Source organism: Pan troglodytes, chromosome 18, assembly GCF_028858775.2.
Source record: "Pan troglodytes isolate AG18354 chromosome 18, NHGRI_mPanTro3-v2.0_pri, whole genome shotgun sequence".
Classification (NCBI taxonomy): domain Eukaryota; kingdom Metazoa; phylum Chordata; class Mammalia; order Primates; family Hominidae; genus Pan; species Pan troglodytes.
This window is the reverse complement of record NC_072416.2, coordinates 2,557,529-2,571,333: the sequence shown is the minus strand read 5'-3', so window position 1 is coordinate 2,571,333 and position 13,805 is coordinate 2,557,529. Positions and strand designations below refer to the sequence as shown.

Sequence of the window (13,805 nt, the reverse complement as noted above, 5' to 3'; positions counted from 1 at the left end):
GCAGACTGAAATTGCAATAAGGGAAGTAGTGTAATCTGATGCTGGCGCCGTAAAGACACCGGCAGCCAGTACATGGAAGGGAGGGCGTCACAGCCTCCTCAGCTGGAATCACAAGGTTTAGAACCAGAGAGTAAGTGAAATTGCCTACCCTGATATCCTATCAGTCTGTCCAAGGGCAAACTCTCTCCTTGACAACTCTCGGCCAACGAACGTAGGGGAGAGCCAGGAACGCTAATCACAGTGTTTTCCTCCCATCTAGGCTCTGTTTTGTGTTCTATGCCTGAGTCCCTCCCACAGACGAGCAACCTCGGCTGCGCTCGGGAAGCTTTCCCGGGGTGCCGGACGGACAAGGTTGCAGACAGCGTCCTGAGAGAGGACACGCCTCTCCGATCCCCGTGAGGCTTCTCATCCACATTCTTCCACCATAAAAAAACACTCTCAGGCAACCCAGGCGGCACCAAGAGCGAAAGCGGCCACGGCCGGCTCACCTACGCTGCGCCACGGCGGGGAGCTCCCTACCGGGAGGTAAAACCCCGCTTTGAGGAACATTTGGGCTTGTTCTGAATGCCACTGAAACCCAGGCTGCGGCAATGGGGGAAACCCAAAAGAATCAGCCTCCAGAGGCGCTGCTGCCGACCCGCTGAGGGACTTGGGGCCCCGCCGCAGCCTCCCGGCCCGCACCCGACTCGGGAAGCCGGAGGAGCTAGGGGGCAGCACGGCGGGGTCCTCCAGGGGCCGAGGGACTGGGGAACATGGGGGCCGGGGTCCCAGAGCGAAGGGGCGGCCTGCGGCACCCCTGCGGCGTGCACGCGCGAGTACGAGGCCGCGCTCACTCACCTGCCGCCGCGCCCTCTCACCCGCCCGCGCCGCCGGCCCCGCCCCCTGGCGTCACTTCCGACCAGCCGGCGGGCGGGGCCGGAAATGCGCAGGCTCCGACCCCGCCCCACCGCCATGCTTCGGTTGCCCGGCAACGGGGATCTTGGGCGCTGCCTCCGCCGGGAACCTGGCCGTGTCCTGTTTGTCGCTGTCGCAATGGATGCTGAACGTCCTCGCCCCTCTTCGTTCCCGTCCCCCCTCCGTCCTCGCTCCTCTCCGTCCTCTTTCCCCTCCTCTGCGTCCTCGCTCCCCTCCTCGTCCTCTCCCGACCTTGTCCTCTTCCCGCCTTCTTTCTTGACGTCGACCCCCGATCTGCGTCCTCGCCCCCGCCTCCGGGTGCTCCCTCCAGTGTTTCTCCTGTTTGACCACGAGGAGAATTGCTGGCACTGGGGATGCGAATTTTCAGCCTTGAAATACGGTGCCAGGGCCGGGGGCGGTGGCTCACGCCTGTAATCCCAGCACTTTGGGAGGCCGAGGCGGGCGGATCACGAGGTCAGGAGATCGAGACCATCCTGGCCAACACGGTGAAACCTCGTCTCTACTAAAAATACAAAAAATTAGCCGGGCGCGGTGGCGTGCGCCTGTAGTCCCAGCTGCTGGGGAGGCTGAGGCAGGAAAATGGCGTGAACCCAGGAGGCGGAGGTTGCAGTGACCTGAGATCATGCCACTACACTCCAGCCTAGGCGACAGAGCAAAACTCCGTCTCAAAAGAGAAAAAAAAAATTACTCTAGGCCAGGCATGGTGACTCATATCTGTAATCCCAGCACTTTGGGAGGCCAGGGCAGGAGGAGGATTGCTTGACCTCAGAAATTTGAGACCAGCCTGGGCTACATAGTGAGACTCCCATCTCTATTTATTTAAAAAAATTATTCTTGGCTGGGCACAGTGGCTCATGCCTGTAATCCCAGCACTTCGGGAGGCCAAGGCGGGTGGATTACGAGGTCAAGAGATCCAGACCAGCCTGGTCAGCATGGTGAAACGCCGTCTCTACTAAAAATACAAAACTTAGCCGGGCGTGGTGGTGCATGCGTGTAGTCCCAGCTACTCAGGCTGAGGCAGGAGAATCACTTGAACCCAGGAGTTGGAAGTTGCAGTGAGCCAAGAGCGCACCACTGCATTCCAGCCTGGGCAACAGAGCGAGACTCCATCTCCAAAAAAAAAAAAAGAAAAAAAAAAGGCCGGGCGCGGTGGCTCAAGCCTGTAATCCCAGCACTTTGGGAGGCCGAGGCGGGCGGATTACAAGGTCAGGAGATCGAGACCATCCTGGCTAACACTGTGAAACCCCGTCTCTACTAAAAATACAAAAAATTAGCCAGGCGTGGTGGCGGGAGCCTGTAGTCCCAGCTACTCAGGATGCTGAGGCAGGAGAATGGCGTGAACCCAGGAGGCGGAGGTTGCAGTGAGCCGAGACTGCGCCACTGCACTCCAGCCTGGGCAACAGACCCAGACCGTGTCTCAAAAAAAAAAAAAAAAAAAAAAAAAAGGCTAGGGGCTCATGCCTGTAATCCCAGCACTTTGGGAGGCTGAGGCAGGTGGATCACCTGAGGTCGGGAGTTCAAGACCAGCCTGACCAACATGTATAAACCCAGTCTCTACTAAAAATCCAAAATTAGCTGGACTTGGTGGCGCGTGCTTGTAATCATAGCTACTCGGGAGGCTGAGGCAGGAGAGTTGCTTCAACCTGGGAGGCAAGAGTTTGCGGTGAACTGAGATCTTGCCATTGCACTCCAGCCTGGGCAACTAGAGTGAAACTCCGTCTCAAAAAAAAAAAAAGGATGGGGTCTCCCTCTGTCCCTCAGGCTTAAGTGCAGTGGTGGGATCACAGCTTACTGCAACCTCTGCTTCCCAGGCACAAGTGATCTTCTCACCTCAGCCTCCGGAGTAGCTAGGACTACAGCTGTAAGCCACCATGCCCAGCTAATTTTTTTCCTTTCTTGTAGACATGGGGTTTTGCCATATTACCCAGGCTGGTCGTGAACTCCTGGACTCAAGTGATCTCCTGCTTTGGCCTCCCAAAGTGCTGGGATTTCAAGCATGGGCCACTGTGCCTGGCAGTTGTCTGATTTCTAATAACTGTGGCAGTTTGGTAGGCGCGTAATTCAGATTATTTAATTGCTTTGTTCAAATGGCCAATTGGAAGCAAAGTCATGCCTTAAAACATTATTTAAAACTTGTCAGCCGGGCACAGTGGCTCATGCCTATAATCCCAGCACTTTGGGAGGCCGAGGCGGGTGGATCTCAAGGTCAGGAAATCTAGACCATCCTGGCTAACACTATGAAACCCCGTCTCTATTAAAAATACAAGAAAATTAGCCAGGCGTGGTGGCGGGCGCCTATAGTCCCAGCTACTTGGGAGGCTGAGGCAGGAGAATGGTGTGAACCTCGGAGGCGGAGCTTGCAGTGAGCTGAGATCGCGCCACTGCACTCCAGCCTGGGCGACAGAGTGAGACTCTGTCTCAAAATAAATGAAAACAAAACTTGTCTAACCGTGTCTGGACTTTTGATGCTTCTAGCCCATGAACAGTCTTTGTTGTATTCTTAGAGTAAGTCTTTTTACCCCCTTCCAGGGCAGCAATCATATTAAATTATCATTTGTGAAATGATTTTTTAAAATTTAAATTTTATTTTTTAATTAATTAATTTAATTTTTTTGAGGTGGAGTGTCAAAATAGACCACTCCTGGCCTGTTTTTTTTTTTTTTTTTTTTTTTTTTTTTTTTGAGACGGAGTCTCCCTCTATTGCCCAGGCTGGAGTGTGGAGTGCAGCGGCACAATCTTGGCTCACTGCAACCTCCGCTTCCTGGGTTCAAGTGATTCTCCTGCCTCAGCCTCCTGAGTAGCTGGAACTACAGGCGTGTGCCACCACACCAGGCTAGTTTTTTTGTATTTTTAGTAGAGACAGGATTTCACCATGTTGGCCAGGCTGGTCTTGAACTCCTGACCTTGTGATCCACCCACCTCGGCCTCCCAAAGTGTTGGCATTACAGGCGTGAGCCACTGTGATCGGCCTTTTTTTAGCGGGGGGGAGAGGGAGTTTTGCTTTTGTTGCCCAGGCTGGAGTGCAATGATGCAGTCTCGGCTCACCGCAACCTCTGCCTCCCAGGTTCAAGCAATTCTCCTCCCTCAGCCTCACGAGTAGCTGGGATTACAGGCATGCGTCACCACGCCTGGCTAATTTTGTATTTTTAGTAGAGATGGGGTTTCTCCATGTTGGTCAGTCTGGCCTCAAACTCCTGACCTCAGGTGATCCGCCTGCCTCGGCCTCCCAAAGTGCTGGGATTACAGGCATGAGCCACTGCCCCCAGCCTGGCATGTTTTTTAAGTTTTAATTTCATTTTTGAGACAGGGTCTCATTCTTTTTTTTTTTTTTTTGGCCTCCCAAAGTGCTGGGATCACAGGTGTGAGCCACCGTGCCTGGCCAAGACAGGGTCTCGTTCTTTTGCCCAGGCTGCCATGTGGTGGTGTGATCACAGCTTATTGCAACCTCAACCACCCAGGCTCAATCCATCCTCCAACCTCAGCTTCCTGAGTGGCTGGCACTAGAGGCACATGCCACCACACCCGGCCTATATTTATTTATTTATTTTTATGTTTGTTAATTCTTGTATTCAACCAACAGTGAGTGTTGTGTGACCCTGTTTTAGGTGCTGGGGATACAGAATGAAGCACAATCATTAGCTGTAGACAACGTAGCCTAATGGAGCTGGATCCACCACTGGCAACCTTAAAGTTACCTCCCTTGGACCTTAAGATGAAATGCAACTTCAAACTCTGCCATGCTTAGCATCTTGTTTCAAAACAAATAATGGTCCACCTAGTTTGCTACTGGTAGCCCTGTGGCTCTATTAATATTAACCATCTATTGATGAAGTTAACTTTCATAAAGGATTCTACGAAAGTTCAGAGGCATAAAGTATGTAAGGACAAACAAGTACTGGGCTGCAACAAAAATAGCATCAGTATTCTGCTTTCAGAAAAGCCAAGAAAACCAATAAAAAATTCATTCTGAGTATATACAGAACTGCTGGACAGAGGTCATCCTATACGTGTGGTACACGTACAAATATGACATAAGAAGAAGTATGAATTATTGCAGTCATTATTAAACAGCGAAGTATGCCAAATTAGTCATCAGGTTTCAAAGAATCATAGCCTTCTTTCAAGAGGCCTGCCACGTTTTAAGGAAACGTGCCTTTTCTGTACATTTGAAGGCAAGTTCTTCCACTTGAGCTGATACTGCAGATGTGGCTTCAAGAAGTTTGGTTAATGAAAAGGCTGCGTCTCCGATCTGCAGCTCCACTTCCTCCAGCGGGTCCACCGTTCGGCCGCTGCTCCTGCTCGGAACTGGCCAGCCCAAACTCACTGGGCTGCCAGGGGAAGATGCTGCAGAGGCGTCTGAAGAGGAGGGAGAAGAACGAGGCGGCGGGGGCGGCGAAGAAACCTGCAACTTCTCAGGGTCGGCCATGGGGAAGGGCTGTCACCGCGGAATCCGACCCGAGCAGCCCAACGGACACCCTATTTATTTATTTTAAATAGAGAGCAGGGGCCTGGCGTTCTGGCTCACAGCTGTAATCCCAGGACTTTGGGAGGCTGAGATGGGCGGATCACCTGAGGTTAGGAGTTTAAGACCAGCCTGGCCAACATGGCGAAACCCCGTCTCTGCAAAAGTACAAAAAAAAAGTTAGTCGGGAATGATGGTGGGTGCCTGTAATCCCAGCTACTGGGGAGACTGAGGCAGGAGAATCGCGTGAACCCAGGAGTCAGAGGATGCAGGAAGCCGAGATCGCGCCACTGCACTCCAGGCTGGGCGACAGAAGGAGACTCCGTCTCAAAAATAAATAAAATACAGCAGGGCGCGGTGGCTCACGCCTGTAATCTCAGCACTTTGGGAGGCCGAGGCAGGCAGATCACAAGGTCAGAAGTTCAAGACCAGCCTGGCCAATACGGTACAACACCGTGTCTACCGAAAATACAAAAATCAGCTGGGCATGGTGGCTGGCTACTTGAGGTCAAGACTTTGAGACCAGCCTGGCCAGCATGGTGAAACCCCGTCTCTACTTAACATTCAAAAATTAGCCGGAGGGGGTGGCGGGCGCCTGAAATTCCAGCTACTGGGGAGACTGAGGCAGGAGAATCGCTTCAACCCGGGAGGCTGAGCTTACAGTGAGCCGAGATCGCGCCACAGCATTCCAGCCTGGGTGACAGAGCAAGACTCCGTCTCAAAAATAAATAAATAAATAAACAAATAAAAAATAAAGACCAGGCGTGGTGGCTCATGCCTGTAATCCCAGCACTTTGGGAGGTTGAGGCAGGAGAATCGCTTGAACCCAGGAGGCGGAGGTTGCGGAGAGCCAAGATCGCGCCATTGCACTCTAGCCTGGGCGAAACTCTGTCTCAAAAATAAATAAATAAATAATAGAGGTTTAATATAATAGAAGTATATGCCAGACTATGCACACATAAGTGCATGCTATAATTCTATTATCACATAAAATAATTGCTTACATATGCCTTTTTTTTAGTCCCTGGGACAGTAGACCATGAGCTCACAGAAGGACGACCACGAGGTTGTAATCATAGAACCTAATATTAATGCCATGACTGATGGCCAAACGTGGTGGTTCACACCAGTAATCCCAATACTTTGTCGGGCTGAGGCGGGAGGATAAGGAGCCGGGGAGGTCGAGGCTGCAGTGAGCGGTAATCGCGCCACTGCATTCCAGCCTGGGCGACGGAGCAAGACCCTCGCTCTAAATAAATAAATAAATAAATAAAATTCCATGCTTTATTTAACTTTCACAAAAATCATATGAGGGGCACCTTTAGAACCCTCATTTCACAGATTTAAAAAAACGAGCGTCGGGGAGCTAAATAATATGCTCACGGTTTCATGGCTAGCTTAGAAAAAGCACGGATTCATCTTGTTTTTGATTGACTGTATTTCATTTTATTGTAGTTTACCCTCCGTAGAGACTCGTTTGAGGTCCTGGGGGTCTAGAGGAAAATCAGGGTTGGGATTTTGGTTCCGCCGTTGGACAACTTGGCGACCACTCAGAGCCTCAGCCTCCCTAAGCACCCACCCCAGAAACTACATTTCCCAGCAGGGCGTGCGCCGGCGCCGTCGTACTTCCTCCCGGCGTCCCCCGCGGCGGGAAAGAGCCGAGTGGGCTCGAGGCCGACGCGACCATCGTTTGTCGACGCCGCTGCCACCGCCTGCCTGAGAGAAGTCGTCGCGGCCGACCCCGTCGCCTCCGCCGGCTACCATGTCCGCCCAGGCGCAGATGCGGGCCCTGCTGGACCAGCTCATGGGCACGGCTCGGGACGGTGAGTCAGAGCGGCCAACCAGGCGAGGGTCTGGGGTGGGAGTGAGGCGAGGCCGCCGGGCGGCCTGAGGCGGGGGCCGCCATCGTCTGCGCCTGCGCCTGCGCGGGGCATCGCTCCTCCTCCCCCGCGCGCCGACCGCAGGCGCCGGGCCTTTGTCTAAGCCGGTTCGTCTCTGAGGCGGCCGTGGGTCCAGGTCGGGCTCCTCTCTCGGAGTCTGCGCCATGGATGGGGCTTCAGCCTCCTTCCTATGTACCGTCCTGCTACTTCCTCCCCGGCGGGCGCCGCGGCTCCGTGCCCCTCCGCGAACTGTGGAGTCGGCGGAGGGCTGGAATCAGCGTGGGCTCCAGGTCGCTGGCAGCCGGGTGGCAGAACTCTTCCGAGGCTCCTTGGGAAGAAGCTACACCCGAGGGAGCCGGATGGGCCTCGAAAACCTGGCCCGCTCTGGTTCTGTACCATTGCAAGGGGAGCCGTAAACTGAGCTTTTCTAACGTGGGTTTCTGCCAAGTACTTTTCCAGCTGCCCCCTTCCCCCCAGCACACAGGAGAGCCTCTGTGTAGCCAGCGCTTGACAGTCGTTAGGTAGGTTGTACTGTGTAGGGAGGAGCTCAAGATCATGATGGTTGTCACAGGAGAAAGCGGTTGCATCTTTGCAAAACTATATACCTGCTGTGGTTTGTGTTTTCTTTTCTGCTGAGTAATGAAGTTGTAAGTTCACACTGGCACATTCTCAGGGCTGTGCAGATTATTTGCACTTTATTTCATAGGTGAATAAGTGCTTTTTAGCTTTCTTTGTATATTGAGTTGCTTTTGAATTGCTTCCCATATTTTTATTTCATACAAACTGAACAATTGTGGCCCCTCTATTTTATTTATAAAGGTTCAGTGTATCTTTGCCTGCCTACATCAATCTGCAAGGGAGTTGCAGAAAGCCTCATGTTCATCGAGCCGTGAGTCACAACCAATTTCTAAGCTGTTATAACAAAAAAGTGTTTGCTTTTTTTCACAAGTAACTTTAAAAGTGTAGTTTAGAAAGAAAACATTTTCAATAAAAAGACACTACATTAATCCTGGATGCTTGCAAATCCTAAAATATATTCCTCCTCTAGCGTTGCACAGCTCTGTGTTGTATACACAGACTAGCTTTAAAATTTGTCACATACCACTTTACCTTTACTTTTATGTATCATTCCCCCGACTTCCTTACTGCAGGTGTGGGCAAGAAAACTTTTCCTTTAACACTTTTCAACAGCGGGCATAAAATTCTGCAGCTGAGGTCTTGAAGAATGCAGATGGGTACAGTATGTGTTGGAGCTCACAGTGTGTATTGACTAACCTAGTTCCTTTTTTGCTTTTTTTGGTATTGTCTTGTTAAAAGTGACTCCCAGGTAGCAACTCTCTTTTTTAAGGGTGGGAACGAAGGGGACGTAGGAAGAATAGATCTAGATTATTTAACAGTCTTCGATAGAGTTTGAAAGCTTTCTTCTTCATTCAATTTTGGGCAAAATACTGCCTCTGCATTTGTTCATAACAAAAAGATTAGATTAATAAGTAGCTTTTGTTGGTGGAAATTACCAGCTCTATAAGTGACCCTTGGTGGTTCATGGACCTCTGATTAGCTTGGGTTTTGCAGTCTCATTGCCACATGTATATGTGGAGCCAATGGCCTTTTGGTGCTCAGCTGTTTACGTCTGACTCCTTGACTTCTTTGGTACAATGATGGAGTCAGATCTCATTAAGTGTGATTCTCCATGATATAACTAGCCTCAAAAAAATGTGTATTCCACTCCAGTTGTAAATATCTTTAGATCAGCTTTTCATTGTATTTGATGGGGAGAACACAGAAATGATAGTCTGCAAATCATCCAGGTGAATTGTTATACTAGTTTTTTTTTGTGGTTAATGTGATAATATTGTCTTATTTAAAACCACAAATGAATTTCAGGAGACGAAACCAGACAGAGGGTCAAGTTTACAGATGACCGTGTCTGCAAGAGTCACCTTCTGGACTGCTGCCCCCATGACATCCTGGCTGGGACGGTAGGTGCATTTTGGGAGACCTCATGGAACACTCTGACATGAGTGCTGTATAGGCAGTGACGGTTTTTCTATGTTGAATTTTGTTTTAACTTAAGTCTCTTTTTCTCTAAGTGGCTGAATTACGGCAGGTGTTCCTCCACTTGTATGTATGTTTGCATGCATGCATGCGATGGAGTCTCACTCTGTGTTGCCCAGGCTGAAGTGCAATGGTGTGATCACAGCTCACTGCAGCCTCGAACTCCTGGGCTCCAGCGATCCTACCACCTCAGCCTCTTGAGCAGCTGGTACTGCAGGCATGAGCCACTGCTCCTTTCTCAATCCTCCACTCTTCAACAGGCAGAAATCCCTGATGCCCTTAAAATGATAGATTCTATTCATTTGGTAGGATTTTATATTATGGAACAAATTTCACTGTTGTAAAATTCTGTCTGTAAAGTTACCAGATTTTTTTGTAAAGTCATTTATACTGAGATATTCACAACTAAATAGGGCAAGTATTCTAATTTGGCTGTAGCAAAAAATATGCTTTAGGTCAGCCTGAAGTTCTTTGAAGATTCTGCGTGGGTTTGTTTGACCTCAAGTTGGTTGTGTGGAAAACTTTTGATGTAGCAAGGTATATTTTCTTCCCGCAGTTTTTTGGTTTTTAAAAATCAGTTGAGGATACATTGATTTTGTAGTTTTGTGTTGTGCCACCCTTTCAAGAAATCAACATGCTATCTAATGAATATAGAACCCTACAATTTTAAGTTCACTTCAGATGAACAAAACAGATAAACGCTAGCTTTGTATAATGTGCATTTATTCGAAGTAAGAATTTGAAAAGACTGAATAGTGGAAGGTTATCTGTGGTGATTACGCCACTGGGAGAAAAGGAGTCCTGTAGAGACCACCCCCATTTTAAGGTTTCACAGCTACCTCACGGAGGTTAAAAACTATCCTCTCATTTTAAGGATGAAATGTGCATATGTTAAAGGAAGTTTTCTTCATGATGAATCATTGCTTATATTAGGGAGGAGCACCTTCTGGAAAACCGCTCAGATGTATTCAAACTTCTCAAGCTGACTTTTCTGACAGCAAATGCGAAATGAATGCCAAACCTTGTGCCTCTGTTGCTTGGGGTGTTGTCTGCTGTTTGGCCTGGGATGGGAAAACGTTACTGTTTGCTGCAGATTGTTGTGGGTACTGAGGTCAATACAGATTAATGATTTCAACTCGTCAAAGGAAGTTTCACTGTAGGGTATTTTCATAGGATGCACAACTTGGAATTCTTGATAAACCCATAGTGAAGGAAGTCAGAGGGAGCCGATAGATGTGCACTCTCGGGAAGATTTCAACCATGTTTTCCTTGGCCAGACCCTGTGTAGCATAGCTGCAGAATACTGGTGAGAAAAATAATCTGAGTGAGAGTATTTCTTTTCTTTTTTTTTTTTTTTGAGACAGAATTTCAGGCTGGGTGCGGTGGCTCACGCCTGTAATCCCAGTACTTTGGGAGGCCGAGGCGGGTGGATCACCTGAGGTTGGGAGTTCGCGACCAGCCTGACCAACATAGATAAACCCTGTCTCTATTAAAATACAAAATTAGCTGGGTGTGGTGGCGCATGTCTGTAATCCCAGCTACTCGAGAGACTGAGGCAGGAGAATCGCTTGAACCTGCGAGGCAGAGGTTGTGGTGAGCCGAGATCGAGCCATTGCACTCCAGTAGATAAACCCTGTCTCTATTAAAATACAAAATTAGCTGGGTGTGGTGGCGCATGCCTGTAATCCTAGCTATTCGAGAGACTGAGGCAGGAGAATCGCTTGAACCCGCGAGGCAGAGGTTGTGGTGAGCCGAGATCGAGCCATTGCACTCCAGCCTGGGCAACAAGAGCAAAACTCCGTCTCAAAAAAAAAAAAAAAAGAGACGGAGTTTCGCTCTTGTTGCCCAGGCTGGAGTGCAGTGACGTGATCGTGGCTCACCGCAACCTCTGCCTCCCAGGTTCAAGCCATTCTCTTGCCTCAGCCTCCCGAGTAGCTGGGATTACAGGCATGCACCACCTCGCCCGGCTAACTTTTGTATTTTCAGTAGAGACGGGGTTTCACCATGTTGACCAGGCTAGTCTGGAACTCCTGACCTCGTGATCCACCCACCTTGGCCTCCCAAAGTGCTGAGATTACAGGCATGAGACACCGCGCCCGGCCAGAACTGTGTTTTCTGAAGGTTCCGGAAACTTTGGTGCCCTTCCTGGTCAGTAGTGTTAGACCAGTAGAAGGTACAGAAAACACAGGTTGTGGAGTAAAAAACGCCTGACACACTGGATTTAGCAGCCATGTGGAATATTGTGGAAGGACTTAATGAATGTGATATTTCAGCTCTGCTTGATGTTGGGCATCCAGGGGAATGGCCAGTAGTATTTTTCCCTGCCTCCTTGGCAAAGCTGAAAAGCTACATCCAAAGAGGGTAATCATAGAACCCAAGCCTATCCTCAGTGTGCTTAAGCAGGGACTGTTTTGGGAGCTCTCACATTGAAAAGTAAGTGCTGAATTTTGCTTCATGTGAGGTTTTTTTTTTTAGACGGAGTCTCACTCCGTTGCCCAGGCTGGAGCGCATGGTGCTATCTCTGCTCACTGCAACCTCTGTCTCCTGGGTTCAGGCAACGCTCCTGCCTCAGCCTCCCGAGTAGCTGGGATTATAGGCGCCCGCCACCACGCCTGGCTAATTTTTTTGTATTTTTAGTAGAGATGGGGTTTCATCATGTTGGCCAGGCTGGTCTCAAACTCCTGACTTCAGGTGATCCGCCCTCCTCGGCCTCCCAAAGTGCTGGGATTATAGGCATGAGCCACCGCGCCCGGCCTCATGAGGTTTTCTAATGTCATATCTTTCTTGACAGTTGAGGTTTTTATAATGGAAATCAATCTGCACTTAATTGTACTTAAGGTTTTTATAATGGAAATCAATCTGCACTTCGTTGTACTTAAGGTTTTAGGGTCTACTTCCTTTGGTAGTAGCTTTTTCTTTGAACAACAAAGCCTTGATTAGTTTAAAGCATTTTTTCTGATAGCTACCATTCAATTTTCAGCTACAATGCTTAGTTTGTGGAAACTATATATTTTAAAGGACAACACCCACAACTTAGAAGAGTGAATGAGGCCAGGTGCGGTGGCTCATACCTGTAATCCCAGCCCTTCGGGAGGAGGAGGAGGCGGGTGGATCACTTGAGGTCAGGAGTTTGAGACCAGCCTGGCCAACATGATGAAAACCTGTCTCTACTAACAATACAAAAAAATTAGCCGGGCGTGGTGGCGTGCCCCTGTAGTCCCAGCTATTCGGGAGGCTGAGGCAGGAGGATTACTTGAATCTGGGAGGCAGAGGTTGCAGTGAGCTGAGATCGTGCCACTGCACTCCAGCCTGGGCGACAGAGTGAGACTCCGCCTCAAAAAAAAAGAAAAAACAGAGTGAATGAGGTAAAAGTTGTCAGATTTTCAGTGACAGTGATTTTAAGTGCAAATTTGGCTTCTAGAACCACTATTGTCCTATCTCTAAGTCTTCTATGTAACCGACCATAAGGTGAGTCCCATCTGACTTCAGAGTAAGAATGATAAAGGAGAAAAGTCAATCTTTTGTCAAAATAAACATCACCATACAAGGCAGACCCGTTGTCTGCCGCCTCCATGTTAGCTTTATTATTGGTGATACTGAAGGATGTTTTGTTAGTGAGTATGCCACATGCTTTCTTTTTTTATTTATTATTTTATTTTATTTTATTTTTTTGAGACGGAGCCTTGCTCCGTCGCTCAGGCTGGAGTGCAGTGGTGCGATCTTGACTCACTGCAAGCTCTGCCTCTCTGGTTCATGCCATTCTCCTTCCTCAGCCTCCCGAGTAGCTGGGACTACCGGCGCCCAACTAATTTTTTTTTGTATTTTTAGTAGAGAAGGGGTTTCACTGTGTTGGCCAGGATGGTCTTGATCTCCTGACCTCGTGATCCACCCGCCTCGGCCTCCCAAAGTGCTGGGATTACAGGAGTGAGCCACCGTGCCCAGCCTAGCATGCTACATGCTTTCTATGAGACTGCATCCCAAGAGTCAGACATGCAAGCCTCTCTATTTTTTTTCCCCCTCAAGATGGATTAAAGGTTTAAAGCCTTCCTTTCTTTTTTTTTTTTTTTTAAAAGATGGGGTCTCTTTAAAAAGCTGGGCGAGGTGGCTCACGCTCGTAATCCCAGCACTTTGAGAGGCCAAGGTGGGTGGATCACCTGAGGTCAGCAGTTCGAGACCAGCCTGACCAACATGGAGAAACCCCATCTTTACTGAAAATACAAAATTAGCTGGGCGTGGTGGCACATGTCTGTAATTCCAGCTCCTTGGGAGGCTGAGGCAGGAGAATCGCTTGAACGTGGGAGGCGGAGGTTGCAGTGAGCCGAGATTGCACTCCAGTCTGGGCAACAAGAGCGAAACTCCATCTCAAAAAAAACAAAAAAAAATTAAAAAGACAGGGGTCTCTGTTGCTCAGACTGGAGTGCAGTGGCTCACTCACAGCTCACTTGAAGCCTTGACCTCCTAGGCTCAAGCGATCTCCTCCCCTCAGCCTCCCA

At 49.3% G+C, this 13,805-nt stretch overlaps 3 protein-coding genes across 43 annotated transcripts in view; 1 reads left to right on the top strand and 2 right to left on the bottom strand.

Moving 5' to 3' along the window:
* The window catches only part of FAM234A (family with sequence similarity 234 member A), a 38,121-nt gene extending 37,193 nt beyond the window's left edge, over positions 1 to 928 (bottom strand). For 14 of the 29 annotated variants that reach the window (XM_063796349.1, XM_063796362.1, XM_054668096.1 and 11 more), the window contains exon 1: positions 838 to 928. The gene's annotated coding sequence lies outside the window, so the exon portion shown is untranslated. Of the gene's footprint in view, positions 1 to 148; positions 208 to 837 lie in introns of those variants that run through there. The other 15 variants (XM_063796354.1, XM_063796357.1, XM_063796359.1 and 12 more) reach the window with 5 other exon arrangements.
* A 3,814-nt stretch (positions 929 to 4,742) lies between these two features.
* LOC100608743 (renal cancer differentiation gene 1 protein-like) lies at positions 4,743 to 5,347 on the bottom strand. The gene has a single exon (XM_054668108.1). The coding sequence runs from the start codon at positions 5,339 to 5,341 to the stop codon at positions 5,036 to 5,038; it is 306 nt and encodes a 101-aa protein (XP_054524083.1). The 5' UTR covers positions 5,342 to 5,347; the 3' UTR covers positions 4,743 to 5,035.
* A 1,621-nt stretch (positions 5,348 to 6,968) lies between these two features.
* The window catches only part of LUC7L (LUC7 like), a 40,378-nt gene continuing 33,541 nt past the window's right edge, over positions 6,969 to 13,805 (top strand). For 4 of the 13 annotated variants that reach the window (XM_009429990.5, XM_009429988.5, XM_054668104.2 and 1 more), the window contains exons 1-2: positions 6,997 to 7,200; positions 9,142 to 9,236. In XM_009429990.5, the coding sequence (XP_009428265.1) occupies positions 7,140 to 7,200; positions 9,142 to 9,236 (156 nt within the window). In that variant the 5' untranslated portion in view covers positions 6,997 to 7,139. Of the gene's footprint in view, positions 7,201 to 7,272; positions 7,779 to 8,076; positions 8,147 to 9,141; positions 9,237 to 13,805 lie in introns of those variants that run through there. The other 9 variants (XM_054668105.1, XM_016928976.2, XM_054668106.2 and 6 more) reach the window with 7 other exon arrangements.

What these genes read in the sequence shown, in the direction of transcription:
- LOC100608743 (XM_054668108.1), bottom strand. Translation starts at nt 5,341, where the DNA reads ATGGCCGACCCTGAGAAGTTGCAGGTTTCTTCGCCGCCCCCGCCGCCT.